Here is a 19,080-nt window from a genome sequence, read left to right on the forward strand (position 1 = left end):
ATGTCTAGCCATCGTGGCTGCGGTCACACCAAAAGCGTTGTGAATATTCACAACGCTTTTGGTGTGACCGCAGCATTAGACTTTGCCATGATCATGGTCTTGACTTCCTCATATGCGTTCATGATCATCTCCTGCTCATCAGTGGAGGAAAAAAAAGAGGCTGAGTTTATTAGCCATTGTACTGTTAGAACATCATGCTTTCAGTGATCGACTCTTCCCCCTTGTGTAGTAGGACTGGCACACGCAATTATCCTGATGACTAACGTCTGGTTTGAATTAACAAGACTGTTTGTTTGAGCGGGGATCAGCCTTTGAGAAACAGAAAGCCTGACGTCAATCATCGGGGTAATTTAAGCTGGATAATAGGACATTTGATCGACTTAGTTGAACCACGAACGGGGGACCCTGTAGTCACTACTGTTAACATACCCAGGTTTATTGCGTTTTCTTCTAACATTACACTGCTATGTGTTTGCATCATAAAAGACTGTAAATAAGCGTCTATTCTTGGCTTTTATTTTAACATGGAAAGAAGGATTTGCAAAAACAAAATCGGCTCTTATTTCGAGTTTGGTTTTCTCTTTTTCCCGTTTTTGGTTTCAAACAAATCGAAGAAACAAGGGTATTTCCGTTTTCCGAATGAACCATAAAACAAACTAACAAAATGTACACAGACCATATAGGTCGCACGCCAGTCTTTATGCTAAAACCTGTCCTGTCAGTGGTTTCTTCTCGTTATTGTTGTCCAAGAACGACTACAAATAACCAAGACAACAGTTTGCGGGCCCTAAATTGATGCAACATGCATACATCGGCCACTTTCATCATCTGGCTTGCAGATTGGTCGATGGCAGGCGACAAGGCGATTATCGGCTGATGCCGATAAATCGGTGCAACCCTATTTATATTAAACATATTCTCAAGATGAGATCATTATTCTGTCTTAATCAAATTTTGTAGATCAGCTATTTGTCTTAATTAACTGATTTATTAAATAAATGTGCATAATATGTCAGACTACTAGGCCACAATGTTGTGGTATCTGGTTGCTTTAATAAAGGGTCTTTCTCTACCTCCACCCCTCCAATTTTTGAGCTGTCGTCAACATGTGGTGGTCTACTTGGACATGGTTACAAAATTTAGATGAAAGGAAATATTTAATGGTAAAAGTTACAAATTGTTGTCCTCTCCAGCGTGAGTGTATCTCAGTGCACGTCGGCCAAGCCGGCGTCCAGATTGGCAATTCCTGCTAGGAGCTTTACTTCTTGGAACATGGGATCCAGCCGGACGGACAGATGCCCAATGAAAAGTCCACCGGAGGAGGAGACGATTCCTACAACACCTTCTTTAGTGAGACTGGAGCCGGAAAGCACGTCCCCAGAGCAGTTTTTGTGGACCTGGAGCCCACTGTCATCGGTAAGTGTCATCACTTCTAGCTAAACATTAATTAAAAGTGAAACCTGGAGCCCACTGCCATCAGTAGAAATAATTGCTATTGAGATATGGCATCTATATTAATGACCAAGTCAAACCCTTAAGTAAGTTCTAATTTGAAACCGTCTCTTCAGATGAGGTGCGCAGTGGGACTTACCGCCAGCTGTTCCACCCTGAGCAGCTGATCACTGGTAAGGAGGATGCTGCCAACAATTACGCCCGTGGACACTACACCATCGGCAAAGAGGTCATTGAACTGGTGCTGGACAGGATCCGCAAACTGGTTGGTAAATGCAAAGCAGGAGAAGCGCCTTCCTGATATTGCTGAAAGTGGGAAACTAATTCTGAAAAGTTGATATGAGGACATTATTAATTCAGGGTAAAAAAAATCATTTGACTTATTGCTATTAGTATCTATGCACGCAGGATATTTTGTTGTACTTTGTCCAGGTTCTTAGATGTCACTGATTTCTGCCTCAAGCCCAATACTGGTTGTGACTGTAATTTCAATAATGCTGCTTACAGCATAACGATGGGGGCCAATGATATAATAGTCATTGAGGTAATGCAGGCTATTGACTCAGACCAAATGTATTTTTCAGCGTTTCTTTTTAAAATATATTAAATCTGCTTTCTCCGTTTGCTTAGCTGGATACAGGTGAGGCCAATATTTAATTACCCTGCTATACCATTATTGAGATATGACACTACCTACATTGGGATAGAAGATTTGGGCCATATCTTAAACTCTTATGTAATCTTATTTTTGCCCTCTCTTCCCTCAGTCGGACCAGTGCACCGGCCTTCAGGGCTTCCTGGTTTTCCACAGCTTTGGAGGTGGCACTGGCTCTGGTTTCACCTCTCTGCTGATGGAGCGTCTGTCTGTCGACTACGGCAAGAAGTCCAAGCTGGAGTTCTCAGTCTACCCAGCTCCCCAGGTGTCCACCGCTGTGGTGGAGCCCTACAACGCCATCCTGACCACCCACACCACCCTGGATCACTCTGACTGTGCCTTCATGGTCGACAACGAGGCCATCTTTGATATCTGTTGCAAGAAACTCTATCGAACGTCCCTCTTACAGCAACCTTAACAGGTTGATCAGTCAGATCGTATCCTCAATCACTGCTTCCCTTCGTTTCGATGGTGCCCTTAATGTTGATCTGACAGAGTTCCAGACCAACTTGGTGCCATATCCCCGTATCCACTTCCCTCTGGCCACCTATGCCCCCGTCATCTCTGCTGAGAAAGCTTGCCATGAGCAGCTATCAGTGTCAGAAATCACTAACTCCTGCTTTGAGCCAGCTAATCAATTGGTAAAATGTGACCCTCGCCACGGCAAATACATGGCTTGCTGCCTTTTGTACCGTGGTGATGTGGTGCCCAAAGATGTGAATGCTGCCATTGCCGCCATCAAAACCAAGCGCTCCATCCAGTTTGTGGACTGGTGCCCCACTGGTTTCAAGGTTGGCATCAACTACCAGCCGCCCACTGTAGTTCCTGGTGGAGACCTGGCCAAGGTCCAGAGGGCTGTGTGCATGCTGAGCAACACCACTGCTATTGCAGAGGCCTGGGCTCGACTTGACCACAAGTTTGATCTGATGTACGCTAAGCGTGCCTTTGTTCACTGGTATGTGGGTGAGGGTATGGAGGAGGGAGAGTTCTCTGAGGCCAGAGAGGACATGGCAGCTCTGGAGAAGGATTATGAGGAAGTTGGAGCTGATGGTGTAGGAGACGACGAGGAGGAAGGAGAAGAATATTAAACAGGCATGCATTCCCTTTATTGATATGTGGCACATTGTCTAAAAATAAAAGCTTGTTTCTCTGGACTAATTGTTTTCTCTTCATGCACCCTTTCAAGTTAAACGTGATGTATTTAAAACTGGTAACACATTTGATGGTGACTTTGCTTATAAATGGTTTCACTAGAGAGATCTTGCGTCACATGGGGGTAGTGTTGTTCAACAGAACTGTCAACGGCAAATGAATACATTTTGTAGTCGTTAAACTACGAGATTACTTTTACATTATCCAATGTTCTCAGTAAGCTAACATTCTCTCATCTATTCATTGAGTGTAATTAGGTCTTTATATGAGAAGAACCCAGGTTTTTTTTTTATAATATTGGTGTGGCATTCATTATCGCCCAAGGGAGGGATCGGGTGTCTCTGTTCACAGGGTATGGAGGAGGCAGAGTTCTCTGAGGACATGCCAGTTTTGGAGAAGGATTATGAGAAAGTTGGCGCTGATGGTGTGGGAGATGAGGTGGATGAGGAAGGAGAGGAGCAATAAAACATTCTTCATTAACGTCAGAAATAAAGTTTGTTAATTGACTACTAGTTTCCTGTCTTTTATACACTCCTTCCAAAGGGCAGAAGTACTGTTAGAGTGCAGATTGATTTTATCTTTAATTGTCACTATTGCTAAATGCATGATGCAATCATCAAAATTGATTTGTACAGTTTTAGGGGAACCGGTTTCTTTCCCCAGACATGTGACTCAAGTTAGTTAAAGTCCCAAGATGCTGCAGTCTTACCTGCAATATCAGGTCTTTTATAAAGACGAGGTATTGGTACCGGTTTAATAAAGATACTAGTGGCCATGCTATCTAACCTGTTCTCAATTAAAAACTTTTTTTTTTTAACTGAATCTAAACCGCTAAATGTTTACTTTAAGTTACTGTTAGATAAACTGTTAACTGGTTATGAAACTGTCTCAATTTAACACTGATGCTGTGATATGACCTTTGCAGTATAAACAAGACCTTGAAAGCGAAGACTGGTTATAATTTATGCTTTTAAGTGGTGCCACTGGTTTCTGATTTTTATATGAAACTATGCAAATTCACCAGAAACTCCTTCAGCACAAACTCCAGAGGTAACAGAGCTTCACCCTGCCAGTCCCCACTGTTTGCCAGCACTGACACCTTGCAACTGGAGACCCAGGTTGTATTGCTGGTTCCGCTGTAGGGAGGGGTGGCACGGTAGAACCAGCACTGAGCATGGCAGACTGTCAGACCCTGCTGCAGTAAAAGGAGTCTGGTACTAAGAAATGCCAATGCTTTCATCCACAGGAACGCAAAATCGTTCATTATCTGTAACCACTTATGTTTTAAAATGAATGCTCTTAACTGTTTTTAAATCTTGTTTTCTTGTGCATTATGTCTTGATGCTTTTAATGGTTTTATGTGAAGCACTTTAAATCTCCTTGTTGAAATGTGCTATACAAATACACTTGCCTTGCCTTACTCATTCAATCAAATAATAATAGCCTATTGTATTCTAAAATGAGTCATTCTGCATAATGAATGATTACTTTTGGGAATTTAAGTGTATTTAAATGCTAATACGTTTGTACTTTTACAAAAGTAAAATATTAAAATGTTAATCTTGAGCAATTTAAATAACGTTTACATTGTATTAAAATGTTCTTAATTCTATGGAAACAAAATAAACAATGACTAATGACTAATTAGATTGTGTGGCTAAAATTAGCTCCACCTTTATCAGCTGCAACATTATCGACTAAATAATGAACACATGAATGCATCAATAATTATAATCCCTTGATATAATCTATATTTTTCTCAAATGGGCCATTTTGCATTGTAAGTTATATTACTTTTGGTATATTTTAATGCTCCTACTTTTGTACATGTTCTTACCATTTTGAAATCAGAAAGAAAGCGATGGAAAACAGCTGACATGATTTAACTATCAGTAACACCTGTGTAGAGTGGTTTCGTTTGATCAATAGTAAAGCAACTCTTGTGACTCTCGACCAATCGGATTCAACCACTGTCCACATCCAGGAAGGTGAGTATAAATTGCCTCGCAGACCGAACGTCCGCGACAGCGTCTCACGCAGCACTTATTGAAAGCAGCTGTGAGAGTTAATCAGCCTTCATTCCACCTCTTTAGACACAGCTTCAGGAAACATGGTGAGTTGAAAGATGGGATGTTTTCTTATGATTTAACCAGGCTCACTGCCCTCATTTCAACGTTTATTGGCACTAGCTAATGTTCATTTCCGAACTTTTTAACATTTATCTGTCGACTTTGTATGTAAACGACCTACACGTGCATATAGGTCGCAAGCCGCAGTCTTTATGCTAAAATCTGTCCCGTCAGTGGTTTCTTCTCGTTATTGTCCAAGACCGACCACAAATAATCAAGACCACAGTTTGCGGGCCCTAAATTGATGCAACACAACATCTGGTTTGCAGATTGGTCGATGGCAGTGGACAAGGCGATTATCAGCTGATGCCGATATCTGGAACCCTATTTTATATTAAACATATTCTCAAGATGAGATGATTATTCTGTCTTAGTCACATTTTGTAGATCAGCTACTTGTCTTAACTAACTGATTTATTAAATGCATGTGCATAATATATCCGACTACTAGGTCACAATGTTGTGGTATCTGGTTGCTTTAATAAAGGGTCTTTCTCTACCTCTACCCCTCCAACTTTTTGAGCTGTCTTCAACATGTGGTGATCTCAAGCATCTACTTAGACATGGTTAAAACATGTAGATGAAAGAAAATATTTAATGGTCAAAGTTACAAGTTGTTGTCCTCCAGCGTGAGTGTATCTCAGTGCACGTCGGCCAAGCCGGAGTCCAGATGGGCAATTCCTGCTGGGAGCTTTACTGCCTGGAACATGGGATCCAGCCGGACGGACAGATGCCCAGTGGGAAGTCCACCGGAGGAGGCGATTCCTACAACACCTTCTTTAGTGAGACTGGAGCCGGAAAGCACGTCCCCAGAGCCATTTTTGTGGACCTGGAGCCCACGGTCATTGGTAAACTGTCATTAATATAGATGCCATATCTCAATAGCAATTATTTCATCACGTCAAACCCTTAAGTTCTAATTTGAAACTGTCTCTTCAGATGAGGTGCGCAGTGGGACTTACCGCCAGCTGTTCCACCCTGAGCAGCTGATCACTGGTAAGGAAGATGCCGCCAACAATTACGCCCGTGGACACTACACCATCGGCAAAGAGATCATCGACATAGTGCTGGACAGGATCCGCAAACTGGTGGGTAACATGTCAGGAGGGGTCTATTTCTTTAATTTTGATTTCAGATATTTAATTAAATGGCATGACTGTATCTCATATGTAATCACTGTCTCTCCCTCTCGTCCCTCAGTCGGACCAGTGCACCGGCCTTCAGGGCTTCCTGGTTTTCCACAGCTTTGGAGGTGGCACCGGCTCTGGTTTCACATCTCTGCTGATGGAGCGTCTGTCTGTCGACTACGGCAAGAAGTCCAAGTTGGAGTTCTCCGTCTACCCAGCTCCCCAGGTGTCCACCGCTGTGGTGGAGCCCTACAACGCCATCCTGACCACCCACACCACCCTGGAGCACTCTGACTGTGCCTTCATGGTCGATAACGAGGCCATCTTTGATATCTGCTGCAAGAACCTTGACATCGAGCGTCCCTCTTACAGCAACTTGAACAGATTGATCAGTCAGATTGTGTCCTCCATCACTGCTTCCCTTCGTTTCGATGGCGCCCTTAATGTTGATCTGACAGAGTTCCAGACCAACTTGGTGCCATATCCCCGTATCCACTTCCCTCTGACCACCTATGCCCCTGTCATCTCTGCTGAGAAAGCTTACCATGAGCAGTTAACGGTGTCAGAAATCACTAACTCCTGCTTTGAACCAGCTAATCAATTTGTGAAATGTGACCCTCGCCATGGTAAATACATGGCTTGCTGCCTTTTGTACCGTGGTGATGTGGTGCCCAAAGATGTGAATGCTGCCATTGCCGCCATCAAAACCAAGCGCTCCATCCAGTTTGTGGACTGGTGCCCCACTGGTTTCAAGGTTGGCATCAACTACCAGCCGCCCACTGTAGTTCCTGGTGGAGACCTGGCCAAGGTCCAGAGGGCGTTGTGCATGCTGAGCAACACCACTGCTATTGCAGAGGCCTGGGCTCGGCTTGACCACAAGTTTGATCTGATGTACGCTAAGCGTGCCTTTGTTCACTGGTATGTGGGTGAGGGTATGGAGGAGGGAGAGTTCTCTGAGGCCAGAGAGGACATGGCAGCTCTGGAGAAGGATTATGAGGAAGTTGGAGCTGATAGTTTGGGAGATGAGGTAGATGAGGATGGAGAGGAGTAATAAAACGGTGTTTTCAATAACATCTGAAATAAAGTTTGTTACGTGACTACAAGGTTCCTGTCTTTTATACTCTGTCTAAAGGGCAGAAGTACTGTTTAGTAGAGTGCAGATTGATTTTTCTCTTTAATTGTCACTTGCTCAATGCATGTTGCCATCTAGGTCATTATCAAACTGGTTTGTACAGTTTTAGGGGAACCGGTTACTTTTCCCCAGACATGTGACTCAAGTTATTTAGTCAAGTCTCAGACGCTGCCGTCTGACCTGCAATATCAGGTCTTTTATAAAGACGAGGTATTGGTACCTGTCTAATGGCCATGTTATCTAACGTGTTCTTAATCAAAAACAATATCCATCACTTTTTAAAACAAATCTAAAGCACTTTTAAACATTTACTTTAAGATACTGTTAGAGGAACTGGTTATGAAACGTTCCCAATTTAACACTGATGCCGTAATATGACCTTTGAAGTATTAACAATACCTTGAAAGAGAATACTGTCTATTTCTAGATTATTATTTTTTGCTTTTAAGTGGTGCCACCGGGTTCTGATTTTGCATGAAACTATCAAATTCAGCACTGACACCTTGCAACTGGAGACCCAGGTTGTTTTGCTGGGCCTGCTTTGGAGAGTGGTGGCATGGTAGAGCCACCACTGAGCGTGGCAGACAGTCGGACCCTGCTGCAGCTAAATGACATTTCCTAAAAAGAGTCTGGTACTAAGAAATACCACTGCTTTCATCCACAGGAACACAAAATCATCCTTTATCTGTAACCGCTGATCCTATTCAGGGTCATAGAGGGCCTGGTGCCGATCCCAGCTGATATCGGTTGAAGGCGGAAACACAAGCGTCAACTCAAAATGAAAGATCTTTGTAGTAGCTTTAACTTGACTGCCTAAAATGGGTTGTTTATTCATTTGGTTTTCACATATATCTTGACTGAAAAGATTGTGCTGCTCCAATAACTTTTGTCACTTGGGGACAGTGGTGTTCAACAGATGTTTGAACTCCACACCAATTTAAGGTGGGTTTTGTGCTCTGTGAGAGCTGTCTGGGAAGAAATGTCCATACTAAATGTGAAATCATCCAGATTATGCTACTAACTTGATAGACAAACAATGTCAAATAATATATAAAATCTTTGATCTTGATCCATATACCTCAAGTCCTTTAAAGAGCTGTTTTTACTCCAGCATTATAAGTTAAAACAACTAATATATATATATATATTTCAATAGTTTAGCACCTCATAGAAGGACCAAGGCTTCATACTGATCACTAGAAATAGGATGTGAAGTATAACAAACCATGTGCCAAAGTAATTTATATGGATGTCAAATATAATAAACTATTGAGAGAATATCACAAAGCATGTTTTTCTTTTCCAGTTAAAATAAACGTCATTACTACAAGATTTGACAAGAAACTAAAAAAAGAACACGGTAGCTTTCATGACGAATGCCTTTGACTTGCAGTGTAGTAGCAGTATATAGTATCCTAGAACTGTACTTAAGTGTAAAAATAAATTGATAGCTAAATAAATAATTTGTCAAAATGTTTATTTGTATGCATATTTTTCCATTTTCAAATTAACCTGCACATTTATTTGTAAATTGAGAATTTAATTTACACGTTTCTTCCTATTATTTAATGTATTTAGTTTTCTTGCGTTGGTTATTTATGCTATAGCTTTAGTTCTTCATACTTAAGTACACTACTTGAGTATATGCACTTAGTTACACTCCACCACTGCTGAGTACTTCTTCCACCACTGTTGGTTAAAAAAAAGACAAAAATAAACGTTTTGATTATAGCATATGAAACGGCCGATCTGAAATAACTATATCTATAATAGACTTATTTAAGATACTGTGTAAATACAGCAAAACAAAAGAGTAATTAATCAAATCTGTTTTAAACGTTTTTCCTTCTGGTTCAAAGTTTACTGTCAGCTAGTTAGGTAATATGGATTACACCACACAGAATTGATTACCTCATTTTCCAAAAAGAATAGGATTGCTGCGTATGTTACACTGAAGGCAGCCTCTGGTCCTACCGAGGGAAGCCGATGCTGAACAGCTGACATCGCTGACCTATCAGTACCAACTTTAGGGGAGCGGTTTTGTTTAACCAATAGGAAAGCAGCTCCTTTGACTCTCGACCAATCGGATTCAACCGCTGTCTACATCCAGGAAGTCGAGTATAAAAGGCATAGCAGCGATGCCATTCGTGATAGCGTCTCACGGAGCACTCATTGAAACGCAGCTGTGAGAGTTAATCGCCCTCTTCATTCTTATTTCCACCTCTTTACCCACATCTTCAGGAAACATGGTGAGTTGAACGATGGGGTGTTTTCTTATGATTTAACGAGGCTTACAGCCCTCATTTCATCAATTATTTTTTTTACATTTAAGGTGTTTTTCGGCCCTAGCTAATGTTCATTACCGAACTTTTTAACATTTCATCCGACGTATTCGTCGCTGATCTTTCACTGAGAAGATCCTCCACATCGTCGACTTTGTATGTAAACAAACTGCACGTGCATAGGCCGCACGCCACATGTCTTTATGTCAAAGTCGGTCCCTCAGTGTTTTTTTTTTCTCTCGTTACTGTTGCCCGAAACAGACTACAAATAACCAAGACCACAGTTTGCGGGCCCTAAATTGATGCAACATGCGTACATCGGCCCCTTTCATCGCCAGGTTTGCAGATTGGCCGATGGCAGTGGACAAGAATATTTGGCCGATAAATCGGTGCAACCCTATTTTATATTATGCATATCTTCAAGATGAGATGATTCGGTTTTAATCACATTTTGTAGATAATCAGTCATTTTTCTTAACTGATTTATTAAATAAATGTGCATAATGTCAGATTACTAGTTCACGATGTTGTCGTATCTGGTTGGTTTAATAAAGGTTTTTTTTTTTCTACCTCCACCCCTCCAATTTTTTTTAGCCCTCTTCAACATGTGGTGGTCTCAAGCATCTAATTGGATATAGTTAAAACATGTAGATGCAAGGAAATATTTAATGGTAAAAGTTACAAATGGTTGTCCTCCCTCCAGCGTGAGTGTATCTCAGTGCACGTCGGTCAAGCCGGTGTCCAGATTGGCAATGCCTGCTGGGAGCTTTACTGCCTGGAACATGGGATCCAGCCGGACGGACAGATGCCCAGTGGGAAGTCCACCGGAGGAGGAGACGATTCCTACAACACCTTCTTCAGTGAGACTGGAGCCGGAAAGCACGTCCCCAGAGCAGTTTTTGTGGACCTGGAGCCCACTGTTATCGGTAAGTGTCGTCACTTCTGGATTAACATTAATTTACGCAAATTAAAAGTTAAACCTGTAGCCCACTGTTATTGGTAAAAAGTTGTTAATAAAGATGACATATCTCAATAGCAATTATTTCATCAAGTCAAACCCTAGAAGTAAGTTCTAATTTGAAACTGTCTCTTCAGATGAGGTGCGCAGTGGGACTTACCGCCAGCTGTTCCACCCTGAGCAGCTGATCACTGGTAAGGAAGATGCTGCCAACAATTACGCCCGTGGACACTACACCATCGGCAAAGAGATCATCGACATAGTGCTGGACAGGATCCGCAAACTGGTGGGTAACATGATGTCAGGAGGGATCTATTTTTTTTTATTTCAGATATTTAAGTAAATGGCATGACTGTAGCTCATATGTAATCATTGTCTCTCCCTCTCGTCCCTCAGTCGGACCAGTGCACCGGCCTTCAGGGCTTCTTGGTTTTCCACAGCTTTGGAGGTGGCACCGGCTCTGGTTTCACATCTCTGCTGATGGAGCGTCTGTCTGTCGACTACGGCAAGAAGTCCAAGCTGGAGTTCTCAGTCTACCCAGCTCCCCAGGTGTCCACCGCTGTGGTGGAGCCCTACAACGCCATCCTGACCACCCACACCACCCTGGATCACTCTGACTGTGCCTTCATGGTCGATAACGAGGCCATCTACGATATCTGCCGTAGGAATCTCGATATCGAGCGTCCCTCTTACAGCAACCTTAACAGGTTGATCAGTCAGATCGTGTCCTCCATCACTGCTTCCCTTCGTTTCGATGGTGCCCTTAATGTTGATCTGACAGAGTTCCAGACCAACTTGGTGCCATATCCCCGTATCCACTTCCCTCTGGCCACCTATGCCCCCGTCATCTCTGCTGAGAAAGCTTGCCATGAGCAGTTAACGGTGTCAGAAATCACCAATGCCTGCTTTGAACCAGCAAATCAATTTGTAAAATGTGACCCTCGCCATGGTAAATACATGGCTTGCTGCCTTTTGTTCCGTGGTGATGTGGTGCCCAAAGATGTGAATGCTGCCATTGCCAACATTAAAACAAAGCGCTCCATCCAGTTTGTGGACTGGTGCCCCACTGGTTTCAAGGTTGGCATCAACTACCAGCCGCCCACTGTAGTTCCTGGTGGAGACCTGGCCAAGGTCCAGAGGGCTGTGTGCATGCTGAGCAACACCACTGCTATTGCAGAGGCCTGGGCTCGGCTTGACCATAAGTTTGATCTCATGTACGCTAAGCGTGCCTTTGTTCACTGGTATGTGGGTGAGGGTATGGAGGAGGGAGAGTTCTCTGAGGCCAGAGAGGACATGGCAGCTCTGGAGAAGGATTATGAGGAAGTTGGAGCTGATAGTGTGGGAGATGAGGCGGATGAGGATGGAGAGGAGTATTAAAACAGTGTTTTCTTTAACATCAGAAATAAAGTTTGTTACTTGACCATTTGGTTCCTGTCTTTTATAAATGCCTTCCAAAGGGCAGAAATACTGTTGGACATTTTAATAGTGCAGATTGTTTTTCTGTCTAGTTGTCACTATTGCTAAAAGCATGATGCCATCTAGGTCATTATCAAACTGGTTTGTACAGTTTTAGGGGAACAGTTACACTGCCCAATACATGGGCTGCAAGTTATTTCGTTAAAGTCCCAAGATGCTGCAGTATTGTCTGCAATATGTCTTTATAGAGACTTTATTAGTACCGGTCGATTAAAGATACTAATGGCCATGTTATCTAACTTGTTCAATATCACTTCTTAAAACTGAAATCTAAACGTTCACTTTAAGTTACTGTGAAGAACTTTTAACTGGTTATGAAACCATCTCAATTCAACAATGATCCTGTGATATGACCAGTGTTGGGGGCAACGAGTTACAAAGAAACGGATTACAGTAACGTTACTACTATTATAGGTAACGAAGTAAAGTAACGCGTTACACTCAAAATGTTGGTAACTACACTACTTTACTAGACCTCAGTAACGCGCGTTCCTACGTTACTCAAGACCAGGGCTCTCAAGTGTCACGCATTGAGCGTGACTGTCACGCATTTGGGTCGTAAGTCACGCCCTCCCGCCACACATCGTATTTCTCACGCTAAAAAAAAAAACTCTAGGCTATTTAATGTGCCGCAGCGCGCAAACATGACCTGGTCGCGCTGCCCTCACCATGGAGGAATCAAGCACGTCTCCCCCGAATCCCCAGCCAATCAATAAAAAGAAATGGGCTACACGAATAGCCAATCAGAGAGAGAGAGAGAGAGAGAGATGTCACTCTTACCTGTCACACGACACTTCCTGCATGAACAGTCTATCACAGGGTACGTCCCAAGTCTCTACATTGCATCCCCGTTTCCCTCAACCAAGCGCGGAGAGAAGACGCGAGGAAATATGTTTAAATAGACATGAGACGTCCTTTCCTCTGAAGCGTCACGTGAAGCGACGTAGGTTTCTGATGACTGCGACCGACTGACAGCGGATCACATCTGATCAGCTGTTAGTCGCTTTAACAGCTGACGGAGTTTTGTCCGGAGAGTTTGTACCGAACATTACAATAAAAATGCACTTAAAATAGTTGATTTAATGGTGTTAAACTACTACTTACATTAATAAAGACACAGTTATCATGAGTGTCAGAGTGGAGATGTTTTCTCTGTCGTCTGTTACCGTATAATAATCTGCATTGAGTATGACCTACGTAATCAAGACCATCAAAGAGAGATGACTGGCTCAAAGTCTATATACATCTCTCTGTAAAACTGAAATGCTAACAGTCAGGGTGCAAGGTAATACAAAAAACGTTCATTACTGACGGGAGTCATCCAGTTATGACAATGCCATCATCAGTATGCTCTCGCATACTTTGTAATGTTAGACACTTTTTTGAATAGTTTTTTTATGACTTATATTTTTTTGGCATACTATGACTTTTTAAATATTATTCCCACATACTATTGTCTACTACTTTATTTTTTTTTTGACATGTTATACTGTGACTTAAAAAAAAATATTGTTTTCACATACTATGACTTGTTTTACTTTTTTCGACCTCCTATACTATGTAGTCTCTATACTATGACTTGTTTATACCATGCTTTAGGGCGGGATTGCTGTGCTTGGCAGGGCTGTGATGCAACCAGAGCCGTACCGGCAATTCTACGTCACTTCTCCACATTCCAAATATGGTTACTTCCGTTCATCAAATTCAATAAAGCCAAGATGGCGACTGCCTTGTTCCAAGATGGCGACGGCGAAATCGCAGAACTCGAAGCTTCATCACGGCAGCCCACAAACCAATGGGTGACATGACGATGATTACGTCTACTTCCCATGGTATTAAGGCAAAGACGAACACTTTGATTGGCTCGTGTGATACGGGAACGCCTACTTTTTCTTCTTTTGAAATTTCCCAATAAACAGCATCTTTTGTTGAGTTAAATTTGAGGCAGACTAGAACCGTTCATTCGTAGATTTTCACTTTGCGATTCATGTCCGTATCTAGGGTGCAGTACGACCGAGAGAGTTAATTAAACATCCCGTTCTTCCACAATTTCCCACAGTGAGAATTAACTGACATCAATAATCTGTTCAATTTCTGATAACTCTGCTCGCTTTGTGCTTCTCTCTCTCTGGTTGTTGGTGCTTCGCCGTTTTAACTTCACTGCAGCTGCTCATACACAGCTGGCTCTGCCCCGTCCCGTTCACTCCATGACACCGGGAGACTATTTCGCGGATCGAGTAGACCGAACAAATGTGGTACCTTACAGCGGGAGAGCAGGTGGAGACGCACCCAGTGGCGGAGGAGTGGGGAGAGAGACAGGGTGCGCCAGCTAGATAATGCTACCACTTGTCTCATCTGTGGTCTTACACAAAGCCCATTGTTACATCCATGGAACCGACATACTTCATCGGGAGAGCACACACACACACAATGAAAGCAGACAACAAACCCAGATGAGCTTCATTCATATGTTATGACGCTGATCAATAGTTATCTATGTGAGGACAGTATTACATTTATAGCATCAATGGATGCTGATTGCTTGCTAGAAGCTAGCTTGTTAAGCTAGTTGGTACACATTACTGATCTAAATATAACACTAAGCAATTAGTCGGGTTAGTTTGCCCCGCTTGTTTAATCAAAGTCACATATAACGGAACAACGTTTACAGATAAGGTCCAACGGTTTGTTAAATCATGCGTAGAACCGACGTAAGGCCACTGATTTGATTGACACGAAGAGACAAAACCGTTAGTGGGCGTTTCTGTTCTACGTGAACCAATGATCTCTGCAGACAACACTTGGTGCATTCAGGCATTTTTACTGCGTAGCTCTTTGCGCATATGACTGTTCAATTTAACCAATAGGAAACGGGATCACGTGACCTTCGACCAATCGGATTCCTCAGCCTTTTTTCACCGGGTAAGACCGTATATATAGCCCCGCCTAGGGAAGAAAAATATCAGTTACTTACTTCTCACACTGGACACATAACGCCCTTGCTGTGAGAAATAACTTCGCCTTTGTCATCTTCTGAATCCAAACTCATACAGACTTCATACATATTCCCGAGGACATGGTGAGTGAGGAAACATTTTGTTGTATATGTGTATTAATTCAACCGCATTCAACGCTCTGGAAATAGCGCTATGTCATCACGTGGCATCCTAGATAACCCACCGTTATCAATGTTAAAGAAGTAACACAATCTGTCTACAGTCAAACAAAAATGTAATGAGAACGGTAGACTAAACCTGGTCTTAACTGGGTAATTTAACTAATGTGGCTCCATCTTTTTGTAACTCAAATGGGCTTGACCCACATTCAAGTTCTGCCTGTTTCACGTTTTCATGTCCTCAAATTGACCCAGTTACTGCAGGTCAGCGTGCTTTCAGCCTGAAACTCTTTATTTTTTACCGCCTGTTTGAAGAGGTCTGGCCTTTGATGAAACCGCGCCCACAGGCTTTTCATACAAAACCCATTCACTCAAAGTCTTTCATGTTTGAGCTTAGATGTTAAGGCTAACTACAGCTGTGTTTGCCAAGGTTCACCACAGACTGATGATGGGGAAAATGTTTTTTTCTCAAGTCTGGAGAAAGTCTGGCTTTCTTTTGTGTATGTGTGCATTTCAAATGGCTTTCTGTTCAGAGGGCCAATGGCTGTGCGCCAGGTGATTTTAGTCTGGTAATAGGCTCGTTCGTTAGAGCTGCGCCTCGCCTGGAATCCAGACGAGAGCAGGCGGCCGCAGCAGGAGGCGTTGACAAAAAACTGCGATAAAGTTGGACAGTTGTCAGCTGTCAGCTGTGTATACGCAGGAAGTCACAGAAAAAAGTACTTCCTGTTAGTTCCGAACTTTTGTTTACTTGTAGTTTACAGATCACGTTTGGATTTATTATACGTGTTTTATGAATATATATTTATGTAAAAATGAGTGTGTAGCTGCATCCTTTGGTCTTTTGATGTCTGCCTGTGAAATGCATTACTAGTAGTTTTGATGTGTGTTGTATAAATACGATTTTGTATTAACAACCACACAATACATGTTTTTAGATCAAACATGAGACTAATAGTCAATAATCCAGCATTAAGTATTCCAACTAAACATAAAATACGAATTTTCTACAACACGTGGTGTTTGCTGTCAGATCTAAGAGCCAATCAGCTCTCTGATGTGGCGAGAGCCAGGCGTTTCCCATCATGCACTGGGCCAAGCAGTCGGGAGAGCCACTGCCTCTGAAATCGACGGTCGGCTTAGTCTCGTGAGAGTATCGTTGACCACGTGTACATGACGTCAGAGCAAGTCGGGAGCAAGTCGGACACAAATCTAACCGGCATGCATTGCGCGCCGATTGCCGCCGATCGATTCTGCGCAGAACTGGCTCATCTCGAACGAGCCTATTTTGTTCTTTACAAAAGCCTGTTTCCCCTCCTTTTTTAAAGCTTACATTATCTCAGAGCAGTCCTTTGAAATATGAGGAGTGGCCTTCATTGGTTAAAATGAGCAACAATTGGTACACTTTTTTTTAAATTTTTTTTTTTTATTAAGTATTATAATAATTGTCGTCCCCCCCCCCCTCTTTCCACAGCGTGAGTGTATCTCCATCCACGTTGGACAGGCTGGCGTCCAGATTGGCAATGCCTGCTGGGAGCTTTACTGCTTGGAACATGGGATCCAGCCGGACGGACAGATGCCCAGTGGCAAGACCATTGGCGGAGGAGACGATTCCTTCAACACCTTCTTCAGTGAGACTGGAGCCGGAAAGCACGTTCCCAGAGCAGTTTTTGTGGACCTGGAGCCCACGGTCATCGGTAATTATCATCACTTCTGGCCAAACCTTAATTTAAGGAAAATTAAAATGTAACTTGTGACAACTGACAAAAAATGTCTCTTCAGATGAGGTGCGCAGTGGGACTTACCGCCAGCTGTTCCACCCTGAGCAGCTGATCACTGGTAAGGAGGATGCGGCCAACAATTACGCCCGCGGGCACTACACCATCGGCAAGGAGATCATCGATATAGTGCTGGACAGGATCCGCAAACTGGTGGGTACATGATGTCCGAGAAACAATTCTTAAATTTAAATTGCATAACTGTATCTTGTATTTAATCACTGTCTCTCCCTCTCTTCCCTCAGTCTGACCAGTGCACCGGCCTTCAGGGCTTCCTGGTTTTCCACAGCTTTGGAGGTGGCACCGGCTCTGGTTTCACCTCTCTGCTGATGGAGCGTCTGTCTGTCGATTACGGCAAGAAGTCCAAGCTGGAGTTCTCTATCTACCCAGCTCCCCAGGTGTCCACCGCTGTGGTGGAGCCCTACAACGCCATCCTGACCACCCACACCACCCTGGAGCACTCTGACTGTGCCTTCATGGTCGATAACGAGGCCATCTACGATATTTGCCGTAGGAACCTCGATATCGAGCGTCCCTCTTACACCAACCTGAACAGGTTGATCAGTCAGATTGTATCCTCCATCACTGCTTCCCTTCGTTTCGATGGCGCCCTTAATGTTGATCTGACAGAGTTCCAGACCAACTTGGTGCCATATCCCCGTATCCACTTCCCTCTGGCCACATATGCCCCCGTGATTTCCGCTGAGAAAGCTTACCATGAGCAGTTAACAGTGTCAGAAATCACTAACGCCTGCTTTGAGCCAGCTAATCAATTGGTAAAATGTGACCCTCGCCATGGCAAATACATGGCTTGCTGCCTTTTGTACCGTGGTGATGTGGTGCCCAAAGATGTGAATGCTGCCATTGCCACCATTAAAACCAAGCGCTCCATCCAGTTTGTGGACTGGTGCCCCACTGGTTTCAAGGTTGGCATCAACTACCAGCCGCCCACTGTAGTTCCTGGTGGAGACCTGGCCAAGGTCCAGAGGGCTGTGTGCATGCTGAGCAACACCACTGCTATTGCAGAGGCCTGGGCTCGACTTGACCACAAGTTTGATCTGATGTACGCTAAGCGTGCCTTTGTTCACTGGTATGTGGGTGAGGGTATGGAGGAGGGAGAGTTCTCTGAGGCCAGAGAGGACATGGCAGCTCTGGAGAAGGATTATGAGGAAGTTGGAGCTGATAGTGTAGGAGACGACGAGGAGGAAGGAGAAGAATATTAAACAGGCATGCATTCCCTTTATTGATGTGGCACATTATTGTCAAGAAATAAAAGTTTGTTTGTCTGGACTAATTGTTTTCTCTTTATGCACACTTTCAAGTTAAACATAATGTATCTAAGATGATTTACCAACACATTTGATGGTGACTTTGCTTTTAAATAGTTTGATTAGAGAGATCTTGCTCACTTGCGTCACATGGGGGCAGTGGTGTTCAACAGAACTGTCAACGGCAAATAAATGCATTTAGTAATTTTTGCAGGTAGTCAAACTAGTAGATTACTTTTACATCATCCAACGTTTTCAGTATGCTATTTTAAAAGTCACATCTATTCATTGCAAGTAATTAGTTATTTATATGAACCAATCTTTTTTTTATATTGGGGTGTGGCATTCACTATCACCGACGGGAGGGATAGGGTGTCTCATGCACGCAGACAGGAGTGTTTATAAGAGAGTATAGTTCTTCTACCAGACTTAATAATGAATGGAATAAATCTGGATAATTTATAAAGCCAAAATTTAGAGGCAATATAATCTGGGTGTTTGGGGGGGTGGGGGGTAAGTGAACACATTCACAACTATTGTAAAATATTTTTATTTGGTT

General features: G+C 43.1%; 3 protein-coding genes and 1 pseudogene across 4 annotated transcripts; all 4 read left to right on the top strand.

Annotated features, from left to right (window-relative positions):
• Positions 1-1,160: 1,160 nt before the first annotated feature.
• Positions 1,161-3,199, top strand: LOC306743957 (tubulin alpha chain-like; annotated as a pseudogene). Its single transcript has 3 exons — positions 1,161-1,416; positions 1,569-1,717; positions 2,220-3,199. The product of its transcript is annotated as a tubulin alpha chain-like (transcript).
• Positions 3,200-6,043: 2,844 nt separating this feature from the next.
• LOC306743433 (tubulin alpha chain-like) lies at positions 6,044-7,566 on the top strand (the record flags this gene model as incomplete). Its single annotated transcript, XM_079225940.1, has 3 exons — positions 6,044-6,236; positions 6,328-6,476; positions 6,589-7,566. Exons 1-3 carry the CDS (start codon positions 6,059-6,061, stop codon positions 7,564-7,566), a joined length of 1,305 nt encoding a protein of 434 aa, XP_079082066.1. The 5' UTR covers positions 6,044-6,058.
• A 3,081-nt stretch (positions 7,567-10,647) lies between these two features.
• On the top strand, positions 10,648-12,308 carry LOC306743660 (tubulin alpha chain-like). Its single transcript, XM_079226195.1, has 3 exons — positions 10,648-10,855; positions 11,025-11,173; positions 11,284-12,308. The coding sequence occupies exons 1-3, from the start codon at positions 10,735-10,737 to the stop codon at positions 12,262-12,264; spliced, it is 1,251 nt and encodes a 416-aa protein (XP_079082321.1). The 5' UTR covers positions 10,648-10,734; the 3' UTR covers positions 12,265-12,308.
• A 3,044-nt stretch (positions 12,309-15,352) lies between these two features.
• On the top strand, positions 15,353-18,543 carry LOC306743620 (tubulin alpha chain-like). The gene is made up of 4 exons (XM_079226153.1): positions 15,353-15,442; positions 16,950-17,172; positions 17,258-17,406; positions 17,499-18,543. Exons 1-4 carry the CDS (start codon positions 15,440-15,442, stop codon positions 18,474-18,476), a joined length of 1,353 nt encoding a protein of 450 aa, XP_079082279.1. The 5' UTR covers positions 15,353-15,439; the 3' UTR covers positions 18,477-18,543.
• The last annotated feature ends 537 nt before the right edge of the window (positions 18,544-19,080 follow it).

Source organism: Taurulus bubalis (genome assembly GCF_910589615.1).
Source record: "Taurulus bubalis genome assembly, chromosome: 11".
NCBI lineage: Eukaryota > Metazoa > Chordata > Actinopteri > Perciformes > Cottidae > Taurulus > Taurulus bubalis.